The sequence below is a fragment of the Ictalurus punctatus genome, chromosome 3 (assembly GCF_001660625.3).
Source record: "Ictalurus punctatus breed USDA103 chromosome 3, Coco_2.0, whole genome shotgun sequence".
In the NCBI taxonomy this organism is placed as follows: Eukaryota; Metazoa; Chordata; class Actinopteri; order Siluriformes; family Ictaluridae; genus Ictalurus; species Ictalurus punctatus.
In genome coordinates, this window is record NC_030418.2 from 14,214,765 (window position 1) to 14,236,164 (window position 21,400).

At 40.9% G+C, this 21,400-nt stretch overlaps 1 protein-coding gene across 1 annotated transcript; it reads left to right on the forward strand.

Annotated features, from left to right (window-relative positions):
* Window positions 1–1,683: 1,683 nt before the first annotated feature.
* On the forward strand, window positions 1,684–15,977 carry trim8a (tripartite motif containing 8a). The gene is made up of 7 exons (XM_017464708.3): window positions 1,684–2,217; window positions 3,170–4,133; window positions 11,486–11,581; window positions 13,184–13,417; window positions 13,719–13,750; window positions 13,844–13,959; window positions 14,043–15,977. Exons 2-7 carry the CDS (start codon window positions 3,537–3,539, stop codon window positions 14,675–14,677), a joined length of 1,710 nt encoding a protein of 569 aa, XP_017320197.1. The 5' UTR covers window positions 1,684–2,217; window positions 3,170–3,536; the 3' UTR covers window positions 14,678–15,977.
* The last annotated feature ends 5,423 nt before the right edge of the window (window positions 15,978–21,400 follow it).

Below are 21,400 nucleotides of genomic sequence, written 5' to 3' on the forward strand. Positions count from 1 at the left end.
CCTCCAGGTACTCCGGTTTCCTCCCCCAGTCCAAAGACATGCATGGTAGGCTGATTGGCATGTCTAAAGTGTCCGTAGTGTATGAATGGGTGTGTGAGTGTGTATGTGATTGTGCCCTGCGATGGATTGTCACCCTGTCCAAGGTGTACCCCACCTTGTGTCCGATGCTCCCTGGATAAAGCGATAAAGTGGTATAGAAGATGGATGGAAATAGTCAATAATCTTGCCCTATGTGTTTGAAAAGAAAATACTGTTATTTCAAGACATTCCTGTGAAACTGATTTTTAGATGTCATTATAAGGAGTTTCTCCAATTTAATACAAAATTGAATTACAATGTAATATGTACACTCACTGTCCACTTTAAAATGCTCATTTATGCAGGTATCCAATCAGCCAATCATGTGGCAACAACACAATGCATACAATCATGCAGATACATGTCAAGAGTTTCAGTTCAAAACATCAGAATGAAGAAAAAGTCTGATCTCTGTGACTTTAACCGTGGCATGGCTGTTGGTAGCAGAAGGGCTGGTTTGAGTATTTCAGAAACTGTTGATATCCTGGGATTTTCACACACTAGTGTTTCACAGAGTTTAGAGTCTCTAGAGTTTACACAGAATGGAGCTAAAAAACAAACAAACAAACAAAAAACATTGAGTGAGCGACAGTTCTGTGGGTGGAAACGCCTTGTTGATAAGAGAGGTCAGAGGAAAGCGGCCAGATTGGTTCGAGCTGCCAGGAAGGATATAGTGACTCATATAATCAGTGCCATGGATGGGCTACAACAGCAAAAGACCACACTGGGTTCCACTCCTGTCAGACTGGAACAAGAATCTGAGGCTATCATAGGCACAGACTCACTGAAAATGGACAGTTGGGCAGATGCTTTACTGCTCGGTTGTAAACAGTGCTTATTTGAGTTACTATAGACTTACTGTCATCTCAGACCAGTCTGGTCATTCTCTTCTGATCTCTCTCATCAACAAGGTCTTTGAGTCTGCCCTTTGACCCTCTGCTTGCAGGATGTTTTTTGCTTTTCGCACCATTCTGTGTAAACTCTAGAGACTGTTGTGTGTGAACTTCCCAGGCGATCAGCAGTTTCTGAAATACTCACATCAGCTCATCTGGTACCAACATCCATGCCACGGTTAAAGTCACAGAGATCACTTTTTTTCTTCAGTCTAATGGTTGCTGGGAACATTAACTGAAGTGCTTGACCTGTATCTGCATTGTCTTGCTGACGCTTAACTGTCTGATGGGATAACTGCATCAATGATCAGGTATACAGTGTAAATATTTAAATGGACGGTGAGTGTATATGTACACCGCTCAGTCAAAAGCTGTTGAACTGTAGTGGGGCCCATAGACATGTTTACAGCCACCGTGGAATTTCCCCCTTTATATGAAGTGTCGTTTTACCGTTTCCGACGTTTTATGAAAGTGCCATCAACTAAAAATTCTAAACACGGACGATTAAAATACAGAGAATATACAAAAAAAAAAAAAACTAGTTCAAAACGTTGGTTTACTGTGATTATTACGACTTTTAATTCTTGAAAGGCTGGTCTCTTATGAACGGTCCGTAAAGTTATCTAGAGCAGTTGCCCTTTTAAATAAGACTCCGCCCCTCGTCCAGCCGCCCCGCCCCTTTGTATGAATCGAGTCCGTGATGGATCACGTGACCACGGAAAGGAGGGGGTGTAAATGTGAACTGTATCCTGAGTTGCAGTCCTGTCCCTGCATTCCTCTCATCAAGGATTTGCTTGAAAGAAATAATGATAATAATAAAAAATCATAAATAATAACACGAACAGAGACTGGAATACGGCGGAAATCCACCGGATTGCTTACGGACTACCACTTTAAAGGCTGATTATGTTGTTTGCAGACCATCGCTCAGTCACTGGGGTGTTTCTGGTGTGGACGGATACAGCTTAATAAAGGAGTATACACACATGAGAAGAAAAATAAACAGATACGCCGCTTTAAATGGGCTTTAAAAACAGGAAAACAAGATGGCTGGTGACAGTTAAAGATAACCAGGGCAACACGCTGTTGTCCCCTTTAAGAACAAGAACTGTATCTGTCTAAAATACATAAATATTTCAGCGAGATAGCTTGAACAAATAACGCCTGACGTTACGCTGTGGGGTTTTTTTGTTGTTGTTTTTTTTAAGTGAAATGATCGCGAGACGCCGCTTTCAGCTGCGAGCAGGTAAACGCTGTGACTAAACATGGAAAGGCAGCACATTTCGGAAAACCTTTTAACATTTAACGACTGTAGATAGCAAGAGAATAGCTTTACAGAGGCTAGAGTGGAGTTTGATCAAGAGATTTGCGCGTGCGCGTGTGTGTGTGTGTGTGAGAGAGAGAGAGACACACAGCGCGAGCGCGTGCACGAGCTCTATGGAAATGTTTCATAACGAACATTAATGTTCTTAAACGGTTTTGTTTTGTTGTTCTTGCTGTATATATTATTAGTTTTCAGGGCACGGAGGCGGTTTGTTCTCGTTTCACCGACCGACTCGCTAAAATCTCTCTCTCACACACACACGATAACCACTCGACTACTAGTACATTTGACAGAGTTGTGTTTTTAAAACAACAAACAAATGTTTGCTTCTCGTAATGGCTTTTAAAAAGTATTTCTCGACACCTTGTGCGACATTCACACTGTAGAGGCCTGGACTAGTGCCAAGGCAAGTGTCACAGGGACAGGAGACAGGACACACACCCGTCTCTCGACTGGAGATATTTTGAGCTAGCTCGACTCACGTGTGGTTTAAAGTTTGTGGGTGCATCGCTTACATTTAAAGACCTGTTTTAGAGAAGTGTGTGTGTATGTGTATAGGCTATATGTATATGGACTATGCAGCTATTTATCATCTGACTTCAACGTCCTGCGCACATCCGTATGATCGACTCACACACCAGAGATGTTGTAGCTTCACCCGGCGTCCTAAAGCATACTTCAGTTTAAAGTATAGCTTTCAAAAGGTTTAATGCGCTTTTAACAACTTTTTTTTTTTTTGACTGTTGGACTGGTCTTTTTTTTTTTGTTGTAATAGGCTATATAATTGACTGGGGTCAGTGTAATAATCTGTACACTTGTATTCTCATCAAACAAGCACTCATTTAGCCACAATAATAATAATGTTTCTCATTAGGACACGCACTGTATGAAACGTCTCATACTGGAGAGCTTGGACTCCGGGTTGGTTTCTTGTAGAAGCCATGGCAGGTTTTCAGTAACATGCCAGTCACGATCCGATTACAACATCCACAGCCCTGATTTCTGGCTCAGCTGTGGAATTTGATTGCTGACAACTTGAAACGGGGCGGAAGAGGCGCTCCCTGGACCGTTCATGGAGACTTATCAACAGCTGTCTATGCAGACTTGTATGCCTGTGTGGACAAGCAGAGTCACACGCTTATTTTAACAAGAGGGCCACGAGAATGACTGAAGCGGCACGTCGATTTACTGGCGACTTATTTTAAACCGTTTAATAGGCTCTAACTTTAAAACTGGCCTGCATGTCTTCTGCCCAAGCAGCTGAGATGGCCGAGGCCTGGAAGAACTGTTTCGAGGAGGAACTCATCTGCCCCATATGTCTGCATGTGTTCGTGGACCCCGTACAGCTGCCGTGTAAGCACAACTTCTGCCACAGCTGCATCAGCGAGGCCTGGGCCAAAGACGTGGGCATTCTGCGGTGTCCGGAGTGCAATCAGCCGTACAAACAGAAGCCCAGCCTCGACAAGAACATCAAGCTAATCAATATCGTGGAGAAGTTCAACGCCCTGAACACGGAGAAAGAACCGGCCGTACTGCAATGCATCCTGTGCAGACGGGGACCCGCGCTTCCTGCGCTGAAAGTTTGCCTGCGGTGCAACGCGCCCTGTTGCCAATCGCACATTCAAACACACCTTCAGCAACCTTCTTCAAATGCCGGGCATCTGCTAGTAGATGTTGAAGACGTGCGGGCCTGGAGCTGCCCACAGCATGATGAATACAGACTGTATCACTGCGAGACCGAGCAGGTGGCCGTGTGTCGTTACTGCTGCTTCTCCAGATGTGCAGTCGGCCATGGACATGGCGTCTGCGACGTGGAACTGCGTCAGAATGATATAAGGGTGAGTGGAAGTTATCCGTCTCTCTTCTCTGGGTATGGTTTGGCTTACATGCAGATATTTCAAAATGTTGGCTTGAGCTTTGAGTTCGCGGAAGAGGAGCAGGTTTTCTGACCAAGTACCGACACAGAAGCACTGCCAGGGCAAAACACTTTTCCCATTCTTCAGTCTTCTGAGAAAAGAAATGCTGCATTAAAGTAAGACAGCACAGTAGCTTTACCGAGAACGCATGGAACAACTTGGGAATGCACAGAACAGGACAACTGTCCATCACAGGGCCTCATGCACACACTCATTCACACCTAGGGGCAATTTAGTGTAGCCAGCATACCTACCAGAAGGTTTTTTGAGAGGTAACTGAAAATAAAGAGAAAAAATGGTTGAGGAGGTACTTTTCGGGAGGAAACCAGAGTACCAGGAAGAAACCCTTGTGGATACGGGTAGAGCATTCACAGAAACTCCACAAAGGCAGTAACTGGAGTTGGGAAACTTGGAACTGTGAGGCAGCAATGCTACCGACTACGTCACTGTGGCACCAGGTCCAGTAATCTTTTATCAATTTTATAATAATAAAAGAAATTATAACGTAGTATGAAATTATGCACACTAAAAAGCCCAAGAGCTACCTAAGATTGTAGAGTCACACTTGAGGCACGGACACGTTTTAAAACCTAAAACCTTGATGACCGAGTCACTCATAATCATTAGGGACTTTAAGCAGCAGCTGCAAATGGAACAGCAACCGGAAGCGTAAAAGTCACTTAGCAATCGTACACAAAACGGTGCAACACAGCGTTCCATCATTTATTGAAATACAAAAAAAGTCATTTAAAAAAAGCTATTGTCATAAGAAGAGTTTACACTCTTGTGTGATGCCAGTAAGTCTAAAAACCTAGATTTACAGTGTAAGTAATACAGTACTTGCTCTTAAATCTTGATTACCATAAGGAAGACGAATGCCTAAATTAATTTCGTGTCGGAAAATTTAAAATTAGCTCAAGTTTAAAACATATCAACACAGATTAAAACACTAATGGTACAATCATATACTGATGCAATTACATTGTCGTATACCATAAAACATAAAATTTTCTTGCCTAATCTGTCACGTTGTAATGACTACGGCAAACCAGTTATTCTCCTGTAGTAGACGGTTACAGTAGAACATCACGAAGTAGCAGTTAAACTCACGCATGCGCAATACAATGTCCGAACGCAGTTACCGTTCTATTCGCAGCTGTTTCTTAAAGTCCCTATTGCTGGCCTACTGTGAACCTTCCATACTTCCTCTTTGTTTGCTTGACATCAGGCTAACATCTGCTTGACATCAGGCTAACATCAACAACAATTTAATGTTTCTATTTATGTCTCCAGTTACTACTTACTCTATACCATCAGGTACTCAATAATGGCTCATACACCCTGTATACTGCATGGACCCTCTTCTGCTTTGGAGGTGTGTGCTAGTGTCTGCCACAAGTGTTTATAAATCTAGATTAAACAGAAAAAAAAACAGCATGAAGAGCACTGTATATGTAACCCTTTTTGTTTCAGTGTTTAATAGTAAGGTATTAACTAGTGAATAAGCTACTGCTGACGAGCCAGTGTCCTAGGAAATGATGAACTTATTCTAAATTGTGCCTTCAGTTGTCTAATCATATCACTGTAATTAAAAAGTTAAGTCAGACTAAATATAAAACTTTGCAGTGTTCCTTTATCCAGTCATGTGGCAGGGATGTAGTGGAGGAAAGTAGCTAAGAGATATAAAGATGTATGAGGGAGACTACATGGTGGTTCAGCAGCTGCTTTACAAAGAATAATGAGCTGTTGTGAGGTGAGCTGCTGCCGGACTTGGCAGACGTGACCCCTGGATGCGTGGAGGAATGTTTTTCAGATGGGCAGTGTGTCATAGGTCCTAAGGCAGCCAAGACTCAGCAAATTGGGGTGGGGTTAGTTAGGGGGCCGAGCTTGTGCTATTCACAGCTGCTGTTGGACGACACACACATCCTTCTGTTCTCTCTTCAGCAACATGACCCACTCTCTCTCACACACACACACACACATATATATATATATATATATATATATATATATATATATATATATATATATATATATATATATATATATATATGTGTGTGTGTATGTCTGTGGTGTTGTTGGGGGATAATTGTGTGAGTTCCAGGCAGAGGCAGGAAGTTTGTCCCTGTTTGTCCCCACAAGTGCTTCTCATTCCTGTTAAGGATGACATCATACGAGAGCCCCTGGAGGAAGTGGGGTTTGTGTTGCTGAACCCTTGCCCTTGTCATATTTCTTTGTGCCCCATCTTCTTGTTTTTTAGTTCTCCTTGTTTTCCATGTGGCTACAGTAGGAAGGCTGTCAGGATAACAGGAAAGATTATTTAAGACCTTGTGGCGGCCGTTGCCTTTTTTTAATTTTTTTTTTTTAAACTCTTAGGCCTTTGAAAGACATGGTACTGTAAGACATAGCTCTGATGCAGGGTGGGGAGCCAGTTTGTCTTAAATGTGATCGTTTGTCAACTGAGCCATTATTGTATCTTAATAGGATTTCCAAAAGCTTGTAAAATATGATTTATGCTTCACAGAATTGTTTCAGTGGAACTAATGAAATCTGCAGACAAACAAGTCCAAACCGCGTTGTACTTGTTTTGGTAAGCGCCACGCAGTATTGAATAGACTTCAAATACCTCAAAACTTAATCAGAGCAATTTATGAAAGAGGTATCCATGATTTAAAAATGAAAGAGAGCTCTGAGGTAAATGTATTACCTGGACATCTGATTATGTTTTCGTGTGTGTGGGAAGGTAGCGCATGTTGCACTTCCTTGCGTTTCCTTGGTCAGTATGCTTAAGTGAATTTTGAACTTTAAACCTCACTAAACATCTTTTGCAGGTATGTTCATAGCTCCTCGATAATGGTTAACATGACAATCACAATTATTTTGTTTAATATTCAACCAATTTAGAAATACCTTTATTGTACTTTTAGTGCATGTTCTTAATTTTAAACCAACGTTGTGTATTATAGATAAGCATTTGGATCAAAATGAGACTGCTTCCTTCTGTCATGTTTAATATAAATAAATAAAAACAACATCAGACCCTAAATAAATGGATGAATAGGCCACCACGGAAAGCATGTTAACAGATAAACATGAGTCGAGGAAAACTGAAATCTGAGGTCACCATTACTGCAATTGATTATTTTTTAATTAACTGACGACCCCAAAATCGTCATCATGATTAAATACAACATACATGCTATGACCCACATTTGATCTGCTCACATCCGCGGTGAAACGCTACAAGATTCAGTGATAATATGCAGATGTCGTCAACAAAGAATGTGAAAGTGGTATCATCATCTTGAGGTCTTTGTTGTGCCTAAGGGCAAGTGAGGCTTGATTTGGAAAGCAATACGATTTCTTTCACCTTTCTACTCATTTCCTTAGAATGCAAGGCAAAATAGTACAAGCTCAAGTAAGAAAATAAGGATGATTCAAATGAGAAATAAACATACACAAATAGGAAGTCTGAATATGCAAGGTCATCAGCCATGCAAACTGTGGCCAATGGAAAATCAAGGTACATAAATATTTGTACATTGACAAACTTATTATTTTAGCTGTCTACCACAGTTTATAGGAGTTGACAAACTGACATAATCATGTCATTTGTAATATTTGGTTGCAAACCGTTTGTGGTTGATGACTGAAGTCTGGAAACAATAGACATCACCAGACGCTAGGTTTCTTCCCTGGTGACGCTCTGCCAGACCTTTACCGCAGCTGTGTTCAGTTCCTGGGCCATTTGCCTTCAGCAAGTGAAATGCGTGATCAATTGGATTCAGGTGATTGACTTGCCATTACAGAATAATTCAGTTCTTTGCCTTACAGAAGTCTTGGATTGCTTCCGATGTATGCTTTAGGTCATTGTCCATCTGCACTGTGCGCAATGAGTTTTAGGACATTTGGCTGAATCTGAGTAGACTTAAGAATTCATCCTGCTTTTTGTAAATTTGGATTTCCTGATTTTGAGGCTTACCAGTGGTTTTCATCTTGGGGTGTACGGTCTGTATTTACTCTGGTGAAATCTTCTCTTGGTTGTTGACTTCGACACGGATACACCTACCTCTGTTGTGAAGTGGTTTTTCTTCATCAGGGAAAGAATTCTTCTGTCATCTTCCTCAGTTGTTTTCTGTGGTGTTCTGGGCCTTTTGGTTTTTCTGAGCTCACCAGTGCATCCTTTCTTTTTAAGAATTTACCAAATAGTTGGTTTGGCCACACCTAATGTTTTTGCAATCTCTCTGATTAGTTTGTTTTTATTTTTAAGCCCAATGATGGCTTGCTTCACTGGCAGTGACGGCTCTTTGGACATTATATTGAGAGTTAACGGCAACAGATTCTTAATGCAAAAGCCACGTTTAAAAATCAGCTCTAGATTTACTTGTAAGTCAAATAATGAGGGGAAAGAACACATACCTGGCCATTGGACAACTGAGCACTCAATTGTCCAGTTTCCTTTGGTCCCTTAAAAAGGGCGGACCAAATATAAAAACTGATTCTGATGTATATACCTTCAACTTAAGCTAAAGGCTTGCATTTTTGAGCTAACTTCTTATAGCATTTCAACTCATATACACTGCAGTAGACACCTAAAATATTGATAACTGTGTCAGTGTCCAAATATATAGGGACCTGACTGAATATGTATGCATAACCTTCACTTAACATGCAAGTGAAGAGAGCTTAGATATTCATTGCTTAATCTACTCATTGGGCATATCCTTTCTAATCTTATAATCATATCAATCAGTGCTAAATGCAATGCCATATTTTTAGCATGGCCTATATTTTCTGGTCTAATTCATGTGGTCAGTTCTTTTGCCTGATATCATGTCACCTTCATCTCAGTAGCCACATGTTGGTTCAGTTGATTCAATGTGATCTCATGGACAGGAACAACTTGATTGAAAATCCAATCAGTGATGATCTAGTAGAACGTTCCATTTCGATTCTCCTCTAAAAGCTTTTGTAAAGCAGTGAATACACAGCATGCCTGTCAGAGAATGTAGTCAGTTGAGCTCGCTGATCGATGGGATTCTTCCCACAGGCCTGCTGTGAAGAGGAAGAGTCTGAAATGTGTTGACCTTTCCTTTAATACTGCACTGAGCTCTGGACATGTTTTGAGCATGGAGTCATGGTTACTATTCATTAGAGAACAGTCATGAAGTATCTAATGTTTCATTTCCAGTAACTTCTCGTTATGAATGAATACAGTATAGAGCATACATTTCAAAGTGTTCATTCCCACTGTAAACTCTCACTCCTTCTTCAGAACTTTTGCATTGTATTGATGCATGACCTTTTGTCTTTGCCTGCAATGTAAGTGGGCTGTTTTGAGTCACAGGGCACTCTCTGACAAATTGCAGAAATAAATCAACTCTCTCTCAGCATTTAGCTGTGAAATTCACAGGCACCCCTCACACACTCATAGCAACCAGATTATTCTGGTCTGTGCCTGAATTCCTATGTACTTCAGCTTTTCAGCTTTAAGAGCTCAAAAACACTACAAAAAGCCTTTTCATTGCATCACTGCAATTAAAAAGCTTATATTTATCATAAAAAAAAACGGCTTTTACTGTTGGTTGCGTTAAATAGTCTTTAGATGTTACCTTCAGCCCTGTGAACAAAAGGAGTGCATAGAGCACGTCTGCACATCTGTGAGGTTTTGAAATGGGAGAACGTGGGACAGATGGAAATACGGTATATGGATACACTCATCTCAACACTCACAGGCTATTCTAACTGTAGTATAATATTCAGACTTCTTTTAGAAACCCGCTGCTATGTATGGTAGCAGGGGAGCAGTAATTTGCCGTACTTCCCGTCACAATCAGAGCATATTTGTCATGTTCTGGGGTTTGGCCATTGTTGAACTCTTGATATACGATTTCCTGTGCGCACTTTATGGTTATTGAGTAACCCGTTGACTAATTCTGATCCTGATACCACAGATGGCACCAGGCTTAGCTTGAGTTAAAGGACTACAGAGGTATAATTTACAGTTTTTTTACTATTTAAACATTAAAATAATCTTGATAAAATCTTGCCTCATTTTCTTAGAAATATTTTTTGTGATTGTTTTGTTGAAAAGTTTCATGTAGATTTCAAATGAAAGCAGTCTTTCTCGGAGACTTGTGCTGAGGGCTTCAGAGGCTCATTTGCTGGAGGCCCCAATAATGTGTGTTCGCTCACATTCTCACACTGCCTGGAAAAGCAGTGACCCTACAGCCAACACACACACTCACACACACACACACACAGAGGGCCTGAAAACTCTGCACAACCAACAATCTGTTACTGACACTGAGATGAGCACAAACAAAAGCAAGCAAGCAAGCACAAGACAACCATGCGTTCTTTCTTTCTCTTTCTTTTTCTTTCTTGCTTTCTCTCTCTCTCTCTCTCTCTCCATCTCATGCTGATTAATGTAAACATATGTGAGCACAAGATTTGTAGTCATGACAGCTGCCTTCCCTTTTCTCGGCCACTGCTACCTATCGCATGTATGGCGTACACTGTTATCAGATTAAAACTGAATTGGGACACCGTGTAATATGTGGTAGATTCTGTGTGGTTTTTAGGTGCTGTGTTTTCTCCCTCAGTCATGCTGGCAAAAGTGAGGGAGAATGGAGGGGATTATAAAAGCCAGGCTTTGACATGCTTTGATTTGGCTGGGGGATGGGGGATGTTTGGGGGCTAGTGCCTTCTTCCAGATCCAATTTAAAACTCGTCCAGACACCTAATGATAAGGGGCAGAATCAGATGGGCAAATGTGTGTGCATGTTCAAAAACCAGAGTATTTTGGATTAATTAGTCTCATTGTTGGCAGCTTTTGTTTTCCTCATTTGCTTTAATATGGGTTGCTTGGATTGGTTGTCATAGAGATGCTGAAACAGGCAGCAGGATATTAGAGGTTGCTCTGCAGAGGTGACTGAAAATACTGTGTTTATGTTCAGTCGTTTCTGCAAGCCTTCTCTTGTGACCTGACCCTTGTAATTTCTGATTTCCATGCATGTTGTTCCCACTTAAAATTCTTCCCCATTAAAATGCCTTCAGAATTAATCATTTGTCCAGACTAAATATGCTGTTTACCTCATCCCATATGAAGCCATTTGCACCTACTCTGTGTGTGTGTGTGTATATGTATGTATATATATATATATATATATATCTCAAATGACTGCCATATCATTCTTCATTATTAATAACATGGTTATCCAGTCTCTCTGTGGCACGGGAAATAAAATGTTGGTCTTCTCACTGTCTTTCAGCACATGTTGATGAAGCAGCAGGATCGTATCGATGACCGAGTGCAGGACATCGAAGAGCTGTTGTACAAGCTGGAGTCAGACAAACGGCAGGTGGAGGTAATGATATAAAGTATATAGATACACCCACACACCATCTCTCTTTCCTTCTCCCTTTGTCCCATCACAGCTATTGCATCTCACGTTATACTTTCCTGTATGAAAAATGGTCTGTCGGTGGTACGGCTTGTTGCCTTTTGGGATTTATGATGTTTACTTCTGTCCAGTTTGGGGAAAAATACCAGTATGTACCTACTGCTATTTTTAAGAGCTCGAATTATAATAAGTTCTAATCCAAAGTACCAGTGGACAAAGGAGAGGTTTCACCAATATTGAATGTTCTCTGGGTTTAAACAAAGCCTTTAATCAATCAGTCTTTTTTCCTCACCAGATTTTTAAAAATTGTTTATTGCTGCAAATGTTCTAATAAAAACAGTCTTAGGCATATTGTGCATATGCAATAAACAGTCCTCTCTGAAGGCAAGACCAGTTCTGTTGGTTTTGCTATACACTGAAGACACTGGGTTCGAGATCCAAATATGCATAAGAGATGATCAATCGGATTTTCAGATTTCATTGCCTGATATTTATATCTAGATGTGCTATAAAAATTAAAAAAAAAACTTAGAATATGGACATTTCCCTCCCTGATAAAGTCCTCTGATCTGTTGGCATTGTGTTTTGGGTCATTGTCTTGCTGCATGATTAAGTTCCTCCCAATTAGATTGAATGAATTTCTCTGTAAAGTGGCAGACAAAATGTTTCTGTAGAATTCTGAATTTATTCTGCTGCTACCATTATGAGTTACATCATCAATAAAGATTAGTGAGCTTGTTCCAGAAGCAGCCATGCAAGCCCAAACCATGACACTACCTCCACCATGCTTGGCCCAGTGAGCTCGTATGTGTTGGATCATGAGCAGATCCTTTATTTCACCACACTTTTCCATCACTTTGATAGAGGTTAATTTTGGTTCCAGAACTTTTGCGACTCATCTCTGTATTTCTTTGCGAATTCCAATCTGGCCTTCTGATTCTTACTGATGATGAGTGATTTGCATCATGTGGTATGGCCTCTATATTTCTGCTCTAAGTCTTCTTCAAATGGTGGATTGTGATACATTCACCCCTACCCTGTGGAGGTTGTTGGTGATGTCACTGACTGTTGTTTTTGGATTTTTCTTCAATGCTCTCACATGTTTCTCTCTCCCTCATGTTTATCATTGACTGCTGTTGTTTTCCTTGCCTGACCTGTACCATGTCTGGTTGTTCGTATGCCAGTAGTGTACTAACATCCAGAAATGGTGGTGGTCTTACTTTTCCAGGACATTCCAAATTGACCTATCAGTCACATGTCCCAATATTTTGATCACTTGAAAAATGGGTGGGTTTAAATAAAATATGCCATGTTCTACATTTCTCTGGAATTCTTATTTATTGTATCATATTCATCTTTTGATCTGAAACCTAAATGTCTTCATTGTATAGCCAAAAAAAGGCTTTGCTGTTCCAGTACTTTTGTGTGTGTAAGCATGTTTACTGCTCTGTATAGATGTTTTTAGTGCTAATGAATGAGTCATAAAATAATTGATTGTAGACAAAATTTGTATTAAAAATAGGTTGCCTAAGGTTTGTTACAGCCTTTTGTGTATCTTGTGTGCAGGATAAAGTGGATCAGTTGAAACAAGAGGTGCGCCTGCAATATCAGAAAATGCAACAGCTCCTGGAAGAGGACCTGGGGAAGGCTCTGAATGTGCTGGAGAAGTCACGATCGAAGTTCTGCCAGGAAAACTCCAGACAGGTCCTGCAACTCAATGAGCGGCGCCAGGAGGCCAAGAAGATGCTCAGCTCTGTCCAGCTCTTATTTGACAAGGCAGAGAATATCAACTTCATGAAGGTGAGGCATGTTTCTTTCCTTTCCCTCAACCCCCACCTTCTTTTTGTTCTTTATCTGTCTCTCTTGCTTGCTCTGTGCTGTAAATCTCCCCTGCAGACGCCAACGCCCACACGCTCACATTCACTCACATAAATGCACAGTGTGAATGTGGCCATACCTGTGAGAAATACTTCAGCACAGTGTGTTTATCTGTGAGCATGGAAAAATCTGGAAGCTCAGATCTTTTGACAATGAGGCAGTAAGAAAACAGCTTACAGACTATTTTCCTTTAATGTTTCTTTCCATTTCTTTCTATTTCCAGAACACAAAACCTGTAAAAGTCATCCTGGATAGGTAAGACATTCACTAGATAATACGTTTAAAAATGCAAAGAATTGTGTGGTTTTAAAACACGATGATAAATGTTTGAACGCTATCTCTTCCCAGATCTCAGACATCTATAGACAGTGCACTACCTCCCTACAATGCAGGTCACCTTAACTCTAAAGTCTTTCTCGCTGAGATTTCTAAAAAGGAGAAGAACCTACGCAAAATGCTGGAAGGTATATCGCTGCTGCAAGTCCACTTTTTTAGAAACCCCTTTGAGCTGTGAGTTCTGTTCTGATCTTGTATGTCCTGTGTCCAGCACCCTTCGCCGCTCCTGCGCACTTTTTCCAGAGTGTTCCTGTCTACCAATGCAGAGTGAGCAGCTCAGGATCAGAAAAGCGCAAGCACTCGACTGCATTTCCTGAGAGCAGCGCAAACTTCATGGAATCCTCGTCAGGTCCTGTGAACAAGCAGCAGTTCCTGGCTCCAAGTACCAGCGCCGATGAAGGGCCATCTGTGGCCTCCTGCAGCACTGCTCGGCACATTGTGAGCCTCAACAGCGGCGGCACAGAAGTGAGCGATGCTCAGCCTCTCCATCATTCCAGCTCAGTGTTCAGTCCCGCCCATTACCCTAACGCTGGCTCCACCCAGCAGGCAATGCTGCCACAATACAATGGCCGTAAGATCCTCATGTGTACAGTGGACAACTGCTACTGCTCCAGCATGCCCTCTGTGTCCGGACATCATGGCCACCCATCCTATCCACGCTCACCCTCTTTTGCCTGGGCGCAGGAGTTCTCGCACCCAATGCCCCCCCCTGCTCCCTCCATGTCCCAGCCAATGCAGAACATCTCAGTGCGTGGCAATTGGATTGGCACCTCACAGAGCCACAGGCACCCCGACTTCTACAGCCTCTATGGAGAACCTTCTACTAAACACTATGTCACCAGTTAACCATCCTTTTTCCATTCCTCCTTTCTTTCTCTTGCTTCTTTTCCTTTTGCTTTCTCTGTCTTTATTGTGTCTCAAGTACAACCACCATTGCATTCAAATGGCACTTTTTCTCATTTTCTTTTAATTAAGGTAAGCCCTGTAGCCCTCCCAACCACATATCTTCCTTCTCAAGTCTATAAAATCCCAGTATGCCACTGTGCAGTCTTTTTTTTTTTTTTTTTTTTTTTTTTTTTTTAAAAAAGGGAATTTGTGGCTGTGTGTTTAAAATTGAAAACATGCTTGGGATAACTGCAGATGCTGCTGACCTGGAGCAAATGATGTTAGACTTTGCACAGGGCCAGCTTCACGGCTTTCCTCCGCCCGATCTTCCAGCCTTTAGGGTGTCTGTGGAGGAGGAGGAGGCATCTTTATATCATAAATTTGGTCTGTTCTTCACTATGTAACTGGGGGAAACAACTCATTTGTTGCATCTATATGATGCCTAAACTTCATTTTATTTCTGTTAACAGAAATGGTTGGTAGGAAAAAAAAAAGGGTAGCTGGTTATTATAGGAAATATGGGTAAAAAGATTAAGAATGCAGTTGTCTTCATTACTCACTTCAATCACACCATGTCTGTCTAAACCATGTGTAACGTAGGGTGAGCTGGGATTGTTCTTATGTAAATGCCTAAAAGGCAACAGGATCTAGAATCATGTTTACAATTACATTTTAGTATTTTTATGATTTGACTGGCGGTAGAAAGATGTCTTAATTCTGTTTAGGAAGAATCACCCCGAAGGAATCAAACTCGAATACCAGTTATAATCCTGGACGGCTCCAGGAGCACCTCTCACATGTTGCGTGTCTTTCCTGGACTTCTCTGAAACAAGAAATATAAATCTTTCCTCTGCTTTCTGTTGGGTATGGTAACTTCCTGAATCAAAGCACATGAAAGGCATGTTCAATGACGATCAGCAAACACACTCAATATTCAATCTTGGATCACTTATATAGATGTGGTATCCTGCCTCTTTAAAAAAATTTGTCAGCTCCAGTGGAACCCAGTGGGTTTGTGTGATCACTGCACAGTTGCTGATTGTCAGGAACATGCTGAAAATCTCTTGACTTCCTGTTTGGGACTTTGAGCAGTCCAAAAAGATTTTTCCATGAACTCCAAGGGTCTATGCTGAGCCTGAATAGAAAACCGTTATTGACATTTTTTCCACATATTTTTTACAAGAAAACAATGGACTACTGAACCTCTATAATTTGCTTCATTGTGCTTCAAAAGAGTATTAAATGTTGGTTTTAAAACACATGCAGTGCAGTCTTTTTTTTTTGTACATATTTTGCGCAACACGTGTGGCTCTAATCTAAAAAATAAACAGCAGTTAATTGAGCCAGATTTGTGTGGTTTTCATGGGTCTGATTTCAAAACTCAGAAATGAATACAGTTTTAGCTCTGATCTAATGATGGAATAGATAAGTACAGCTCCATCTGTACATGAGTTTTGTGGGTTTTAAAGTATTACCTTTGGGTAACAGTGATTTTGGCTCGGTGTGGTTCCGTTCGCTAAATCTAAAAATAAAATTATTAATAAAATAAGCTCCCTGGGTAAAAGATAGTTAATGTATCATATGAATTATCATCAACATAATATACTTCAGGATTTGCGCCTTGTCCAAGGTGTCCCCTGCCTTGTGCCTGATGCTACCTGGGATAGGCTCCAGGTTCCCCACGACCCTGAAGGATAAGTGGTATAGAGGATGGATGGATGAATAATACAAGCCACTCGCTTTAATAACAGCTGCAATATTATTTGGTAAGGACACCATTAGTGTCTTGAGATCCTGTGGGTTCCTGTGCATTTGATCCCACTCTTCTACAAATTGGGTTCACAAATCAGCTAGACATCATGGGTACCTATTTTAATGTTTAAAATCGCACACATTTTCTGCCGGATCCCATCATGCTCATTGAACAAGTCACACGCAGATTTGGCCCTGTGCCTCGTACAGTTATCATCCTGGAAGGTGGGAGTGTGGGTGTTTTTCTGCTTGGACATGAAGCACAAAATGCAGCCTCAGAGTCTGGCCAACAAACGGACCCTCTGCTTTTATGTTAAAGCTGCATTCATCCAGATGCTCAACCTACTGACATTGTACAAAAAGTCACAGCTGTTGGTGGATGTGACATATTTTTTGTTGTGGGTGCTCAAATACTCATAATGATACTGCAGTGACTACTGGTTGTTTTGTTAACAGTCCTATAACACTGTATTCTATCTACCTTGAGAAAGCTTTTTCAGAATATTGGAGGTGGGGGGGGGGGGTGTTTGAGAAACAGTTAATCATTTGTAAGACAGTTTAATGATTTGTTTATGGCTTTGAGAATATATAGTTACTGTTTGTTAAGCTTTATGAGGTGTGACTGGAATATCTGGCCTTCATATATATATATATATATATATATATATATATATATATATATATATATATATATATATATATATATATATATATAAATAAACTACACAGCTCTTGCTTGATTTGACATTATTCCTACAACATACTTGGTGCCAGTGGAAACACTTGCCTTAAAACCACACCAGAATAACGGCGATGGGACATCTCAAATCCCATAGACCTGTTCTAGCTCTCCTGTGCTGTGAATTTTGGAAGTGGTGATGACGGTTACAGGTTGCCAGGTTGATACGTCACGTCATGGAACACAGCCCTGTTACAGCATGGTGGAATTTTGAGGGTGGGAGAGAGGCAGCACTAGGAGGATGGAGAAGGGAGGAGAAAGGGAAAGTCATCAGTCTCCAAGAGAAGCTCATCATTTATTTATGGAGTGTAACGTTCCTGCCCTTCTCCTCCCACTGCCCTTCGCATCTGCACTCATTACACACACACACACAGCACCGCCAACACATTTTGACCAATTACAGATCTGAACAAAATTCATCTTCTCTTTTCTTTTTGTCTCCTCTCTGCTTGATGTGGGTGGACACGCCATATGCTCTAAGTATTCCACAATGGGTTTGTTTTTCAGAGCTCCACTGTCCCATGATGCTAATCGTGCTGGCTGCTCAAGCAGACCGACTACAGCCCGTGGGAGGACTCTGGCCTCCAGAAGGATTGATTGCAAAACACAGCCAAGGCTCCTCTTTGCATGTGATCACTGGTCATATTTCACAAGGCCCAGAGAGAACAGATAATGTCCGTTAAGACCTCTCCTACCCTGAATCCAGATGAAACTACATAAATTGTTCCCGTTTCCTTTTTTCCTTTCCAAGTTTGGGTGTAGATAAAGCTAGAGGAAGAGAGAGAAAGATAAATGTGTAGATGTATTGGTAGAACAGCTGCAGGGCCTTTTGCCCTGTTTCTGCCATCACAGGCAGTGCACTGTAGCCCAAATTTACACAATAAGCAAGTCCTCCTTCAGTGTTCTAGTCCTGCTCTGGGCTGGAGGAAGCGTCGCATGTGACGGCTGATCAGATTAAAGAGAATTTGCTATGAGCTCTCCCCTCCTTTAACATGCATTATTAAACCATGCCTGCAACTGTATGCAACCTTCTTTTCCGACTGGGATAGCTGTTTGGGGGAGGGCTATTGTTTTTTTAACGGTAGCTCTCTGAAAGGATGGATTGTTTCAAGCATGCTATATGGTAGTTCAAGAGCTGTTGGTTATCTGATGGATCTGTGTGTGATTGGAAGTCGACAGGCTGTGGTGTATATGGTGTAGGCTGACATTGTTGCCTTCCTTTTCTTTGCCATTGAGTCTTCACACAATGCATGTGCTAGACAGGGACATCAATACATTATCATTATTTGCATCATTAGATTTGTGATTTTTAAAAATTTTTTTTTATGATTTTGCATTTCTCTCTGGGGAATCCAGAAAGACCAGTTTCATTTTATATGCATTCCACCACCACTGTCTCATGTTTCCTCTGACATATCTTTTTTTGTCATACACTGGTGCTTTTTTCTACATTTCTGCTAAAATATGACCTAAAACCATCAGATTTTCATACAGCTTGTAAAAGTAGACAAAGAATAGACAAAAGTAGGCAATTAAACAAATGAGACAATAATATTATACTTGGTCATTTATTTTCTGAGGAAAATATTCCAATATTACATATCTCTGAGTGGCAAAAGTATGTGAACCTCTAGGATTAGCAGTTAATTTGAAGGTGAAATTAGAGTCAGGTGAATACAATCAGTGGGATGACAATCAGGTGAGAGCGAGTATCCTGTTTTATTTAAAAGAACAGGGATCTATCAGAGTCTGATCTTCACATGTTTGTGGAAGTGTATCATAGCACGAACATAGGAGAATTTCTGAGGACATCAGAAAAAGAGTTGTTGCTCATCAGGAAACGGTTACAAAACCATCTCTAAAGAGTTTGGTTCTCTTTATCTACTTTTAGGACTTGTATGAAAACTGATGATGTTTTAGGTCATATTTATGCAGATTCGAAAGGGTTCAAAAACTTTCAAGCACCACTGTAGTTCAGGGACCCTCTTTGTTGATTAATATGACTGAACTTGAAGTATACCGGTCATGTATAATAAAATGTGTAAGTAGCAAAAAACACCTGCTATTTCCATTTCTGTCACTCTCCACGTTAACCCCTAAAGTCTTTGCCTATGAATTAGTTATTCAGTAACTACACTTAAGTTGGAAATGTAGTTACAATATTGAAGTCTGAACTTGTCAACTGGTCCTGTGAATTTAAATGGACATCTTTTAATGCTTTCTACAGGAAAGTAAAGTATGAATCCCCAGAAAGGTTTGCCAGGAGTCAGCCTGACGCAGAGATGGCCGAAGGCACTGGCTTCTTACAGCTTCTTACAACCAAATACGAGTGCTGCTCTACTAGCATGCTGGCTAATGCCTTCTTTTTCTCCTGTCTCTTCTTACTCTCTTCATCCTCACTGCCTCAGTGTGACTAAGCAAAGAGGAAAAGGAAACATTTGCAAACACACCCACCCATCCCAATTCTAACACGTTGTCAGCCCATTACATGCCCAATAATATATTTACCATGTAGAATTATCATTTTAGCCATCCAGCACAATATGACTCCAGTCCCTAAATCCAGGCAGGATAATCCAAAATCCCTCTTAAGCCCTTGAGATAGGAAGCTGCAGGGGCATGTGGGTAATTTCTTGGACATGGGAGCTGTGTTCCAGAGTTCTAAGAAAACAGAGTGGTAATAGTGGTAGAGTCAAATTAGAGTTCATAAGCCCTGTGATGGTTTCAAGTCCTTTATAAGCAGATGTCATATTTCTGATTAATCTGTACTACTACAAAAATAGTTATAATGAGCAGTATTGCATCTTCTGCAGCGGTAAAGCTCATAGATAACGTTGCACATTTGTTTCAAAGGTGGAGAATCGTTACGCTAAATTCCCCGAGCTCTACGTTCATAATTTTGGAGGGCGGTGGGAAGGGCTCGGGTAACAAATAGGGCAGCCAGAGCAGCAGTTTTCCCCACATTCTCCAGTTGATCATTACAGGAATATGAAACCAGCAGTTCTCTGCAATATTTGGAGGCCTGACTCATCCCACACTCTGTATGTGTCTTTGATTAGTCTGGGGCTTTTGGAAACAGAAGTGTGATGTGACATAGTGTAGAGCAGGTAAATGTGTAGAGCTCAGAGGCAGCTAATGCAAACAGCAGCTGCACAACAGCTGAGAGGCTGTCTCCCAGTGGAGCAGCAGTGGTAAAACACACCTACATTGGGGCCCCTGAGCCGGGGCATGTGCACACACAGCTGTCATAGAAACACAGCTGTCAAATGCAGCTTGCTGCGCCCCTGTGAACATACATATCAAACATACAACATAGTGACGCACTGACAAGTTGACACCAAAGCATACTCCCAAACACACACAAACTGGATGTGATTCATTTTGCATTAAGTTGACCTCAGATTTACTTTAAATAAATAAATAAATCAAATCTTTTAGTATATTGATAATATAAAACATCACATTACAGAAATAAACATAGGTTCAGTATTGTGATGCATGTGTAGGTTTTACTGTAACCTTTTCCAGGTAGGCTTACCTTCACTGTGTTTCCCGGATACATCATCATGACTTCAGGTCAGTAAGTTGAACACTAACACTGGTTTACTGCTCATTTGGTGTAGTCACTCAAACACCAAAAGCAATTATTCAGATTTTATCCCGTGTTAAATCTGTGTACAAGCGGAAATGATGAACTTATTCACAGAGATGAATCAGAACAAGATGTACAGATTTATTATGTGGTCATATACTGAGAACTGAGTATGAGTCTCAGTAGGCTAATTATCTTTCCTGTTCCCTGATGTTTGACTCTGCAAAGTCGGCACATTTTTCCGTGGCTACACAAACTTTATCTCAATTCCTTGATCAGGCTTTGTCACAACCCAACAAAGAATGAAGAAAGCGGAAGCAGTTGCCATACTAATGACTTTTATATTCATATATTATAATATATTTACACATACATACTATCTATCTATCTATATTAGTATGTATGTAATATATAACTCCATCTATCTATCTATCTATCTATCTATCTATCTATCCATCCATCCATCAAGAGAAGAGAGAGAGAGAGACATCTCTCTCTCTGACCGAGTTCAAGGTGTTGACTTGGCCTCCAAATTCCCCAGATCTCAATCCAATCAGGCATCTGTGGGATGTGCTGTACAAACAAGTCCGATCCACGGAGG

Excerpts from the sequence above, each read along its gene's own strand:
- trim8a (XM_017464708.3), top strand. The coding sequence starts at position 3,537 with ATGTCTTCTGCCCAAGCAGCTGAGATGGCCGAGGCCTGGAAGAACTGT. Across the intron at positions 4,134-11,485 it reads TGCGTCAGAATGATATAAGG|CACATGTTGATGAAGCAGCA; the intron begins GTGAGTGGAAGT and ends ACTGTCTTTCAG. Across the intron at positions 13,960-14,042 it reads CCTACGCAAAATGCTGGAAG|CACCCTTCGCCGCTCCTGCG; the intron begins GTATATCGCTGC and ends TCCTGTGTCCAG.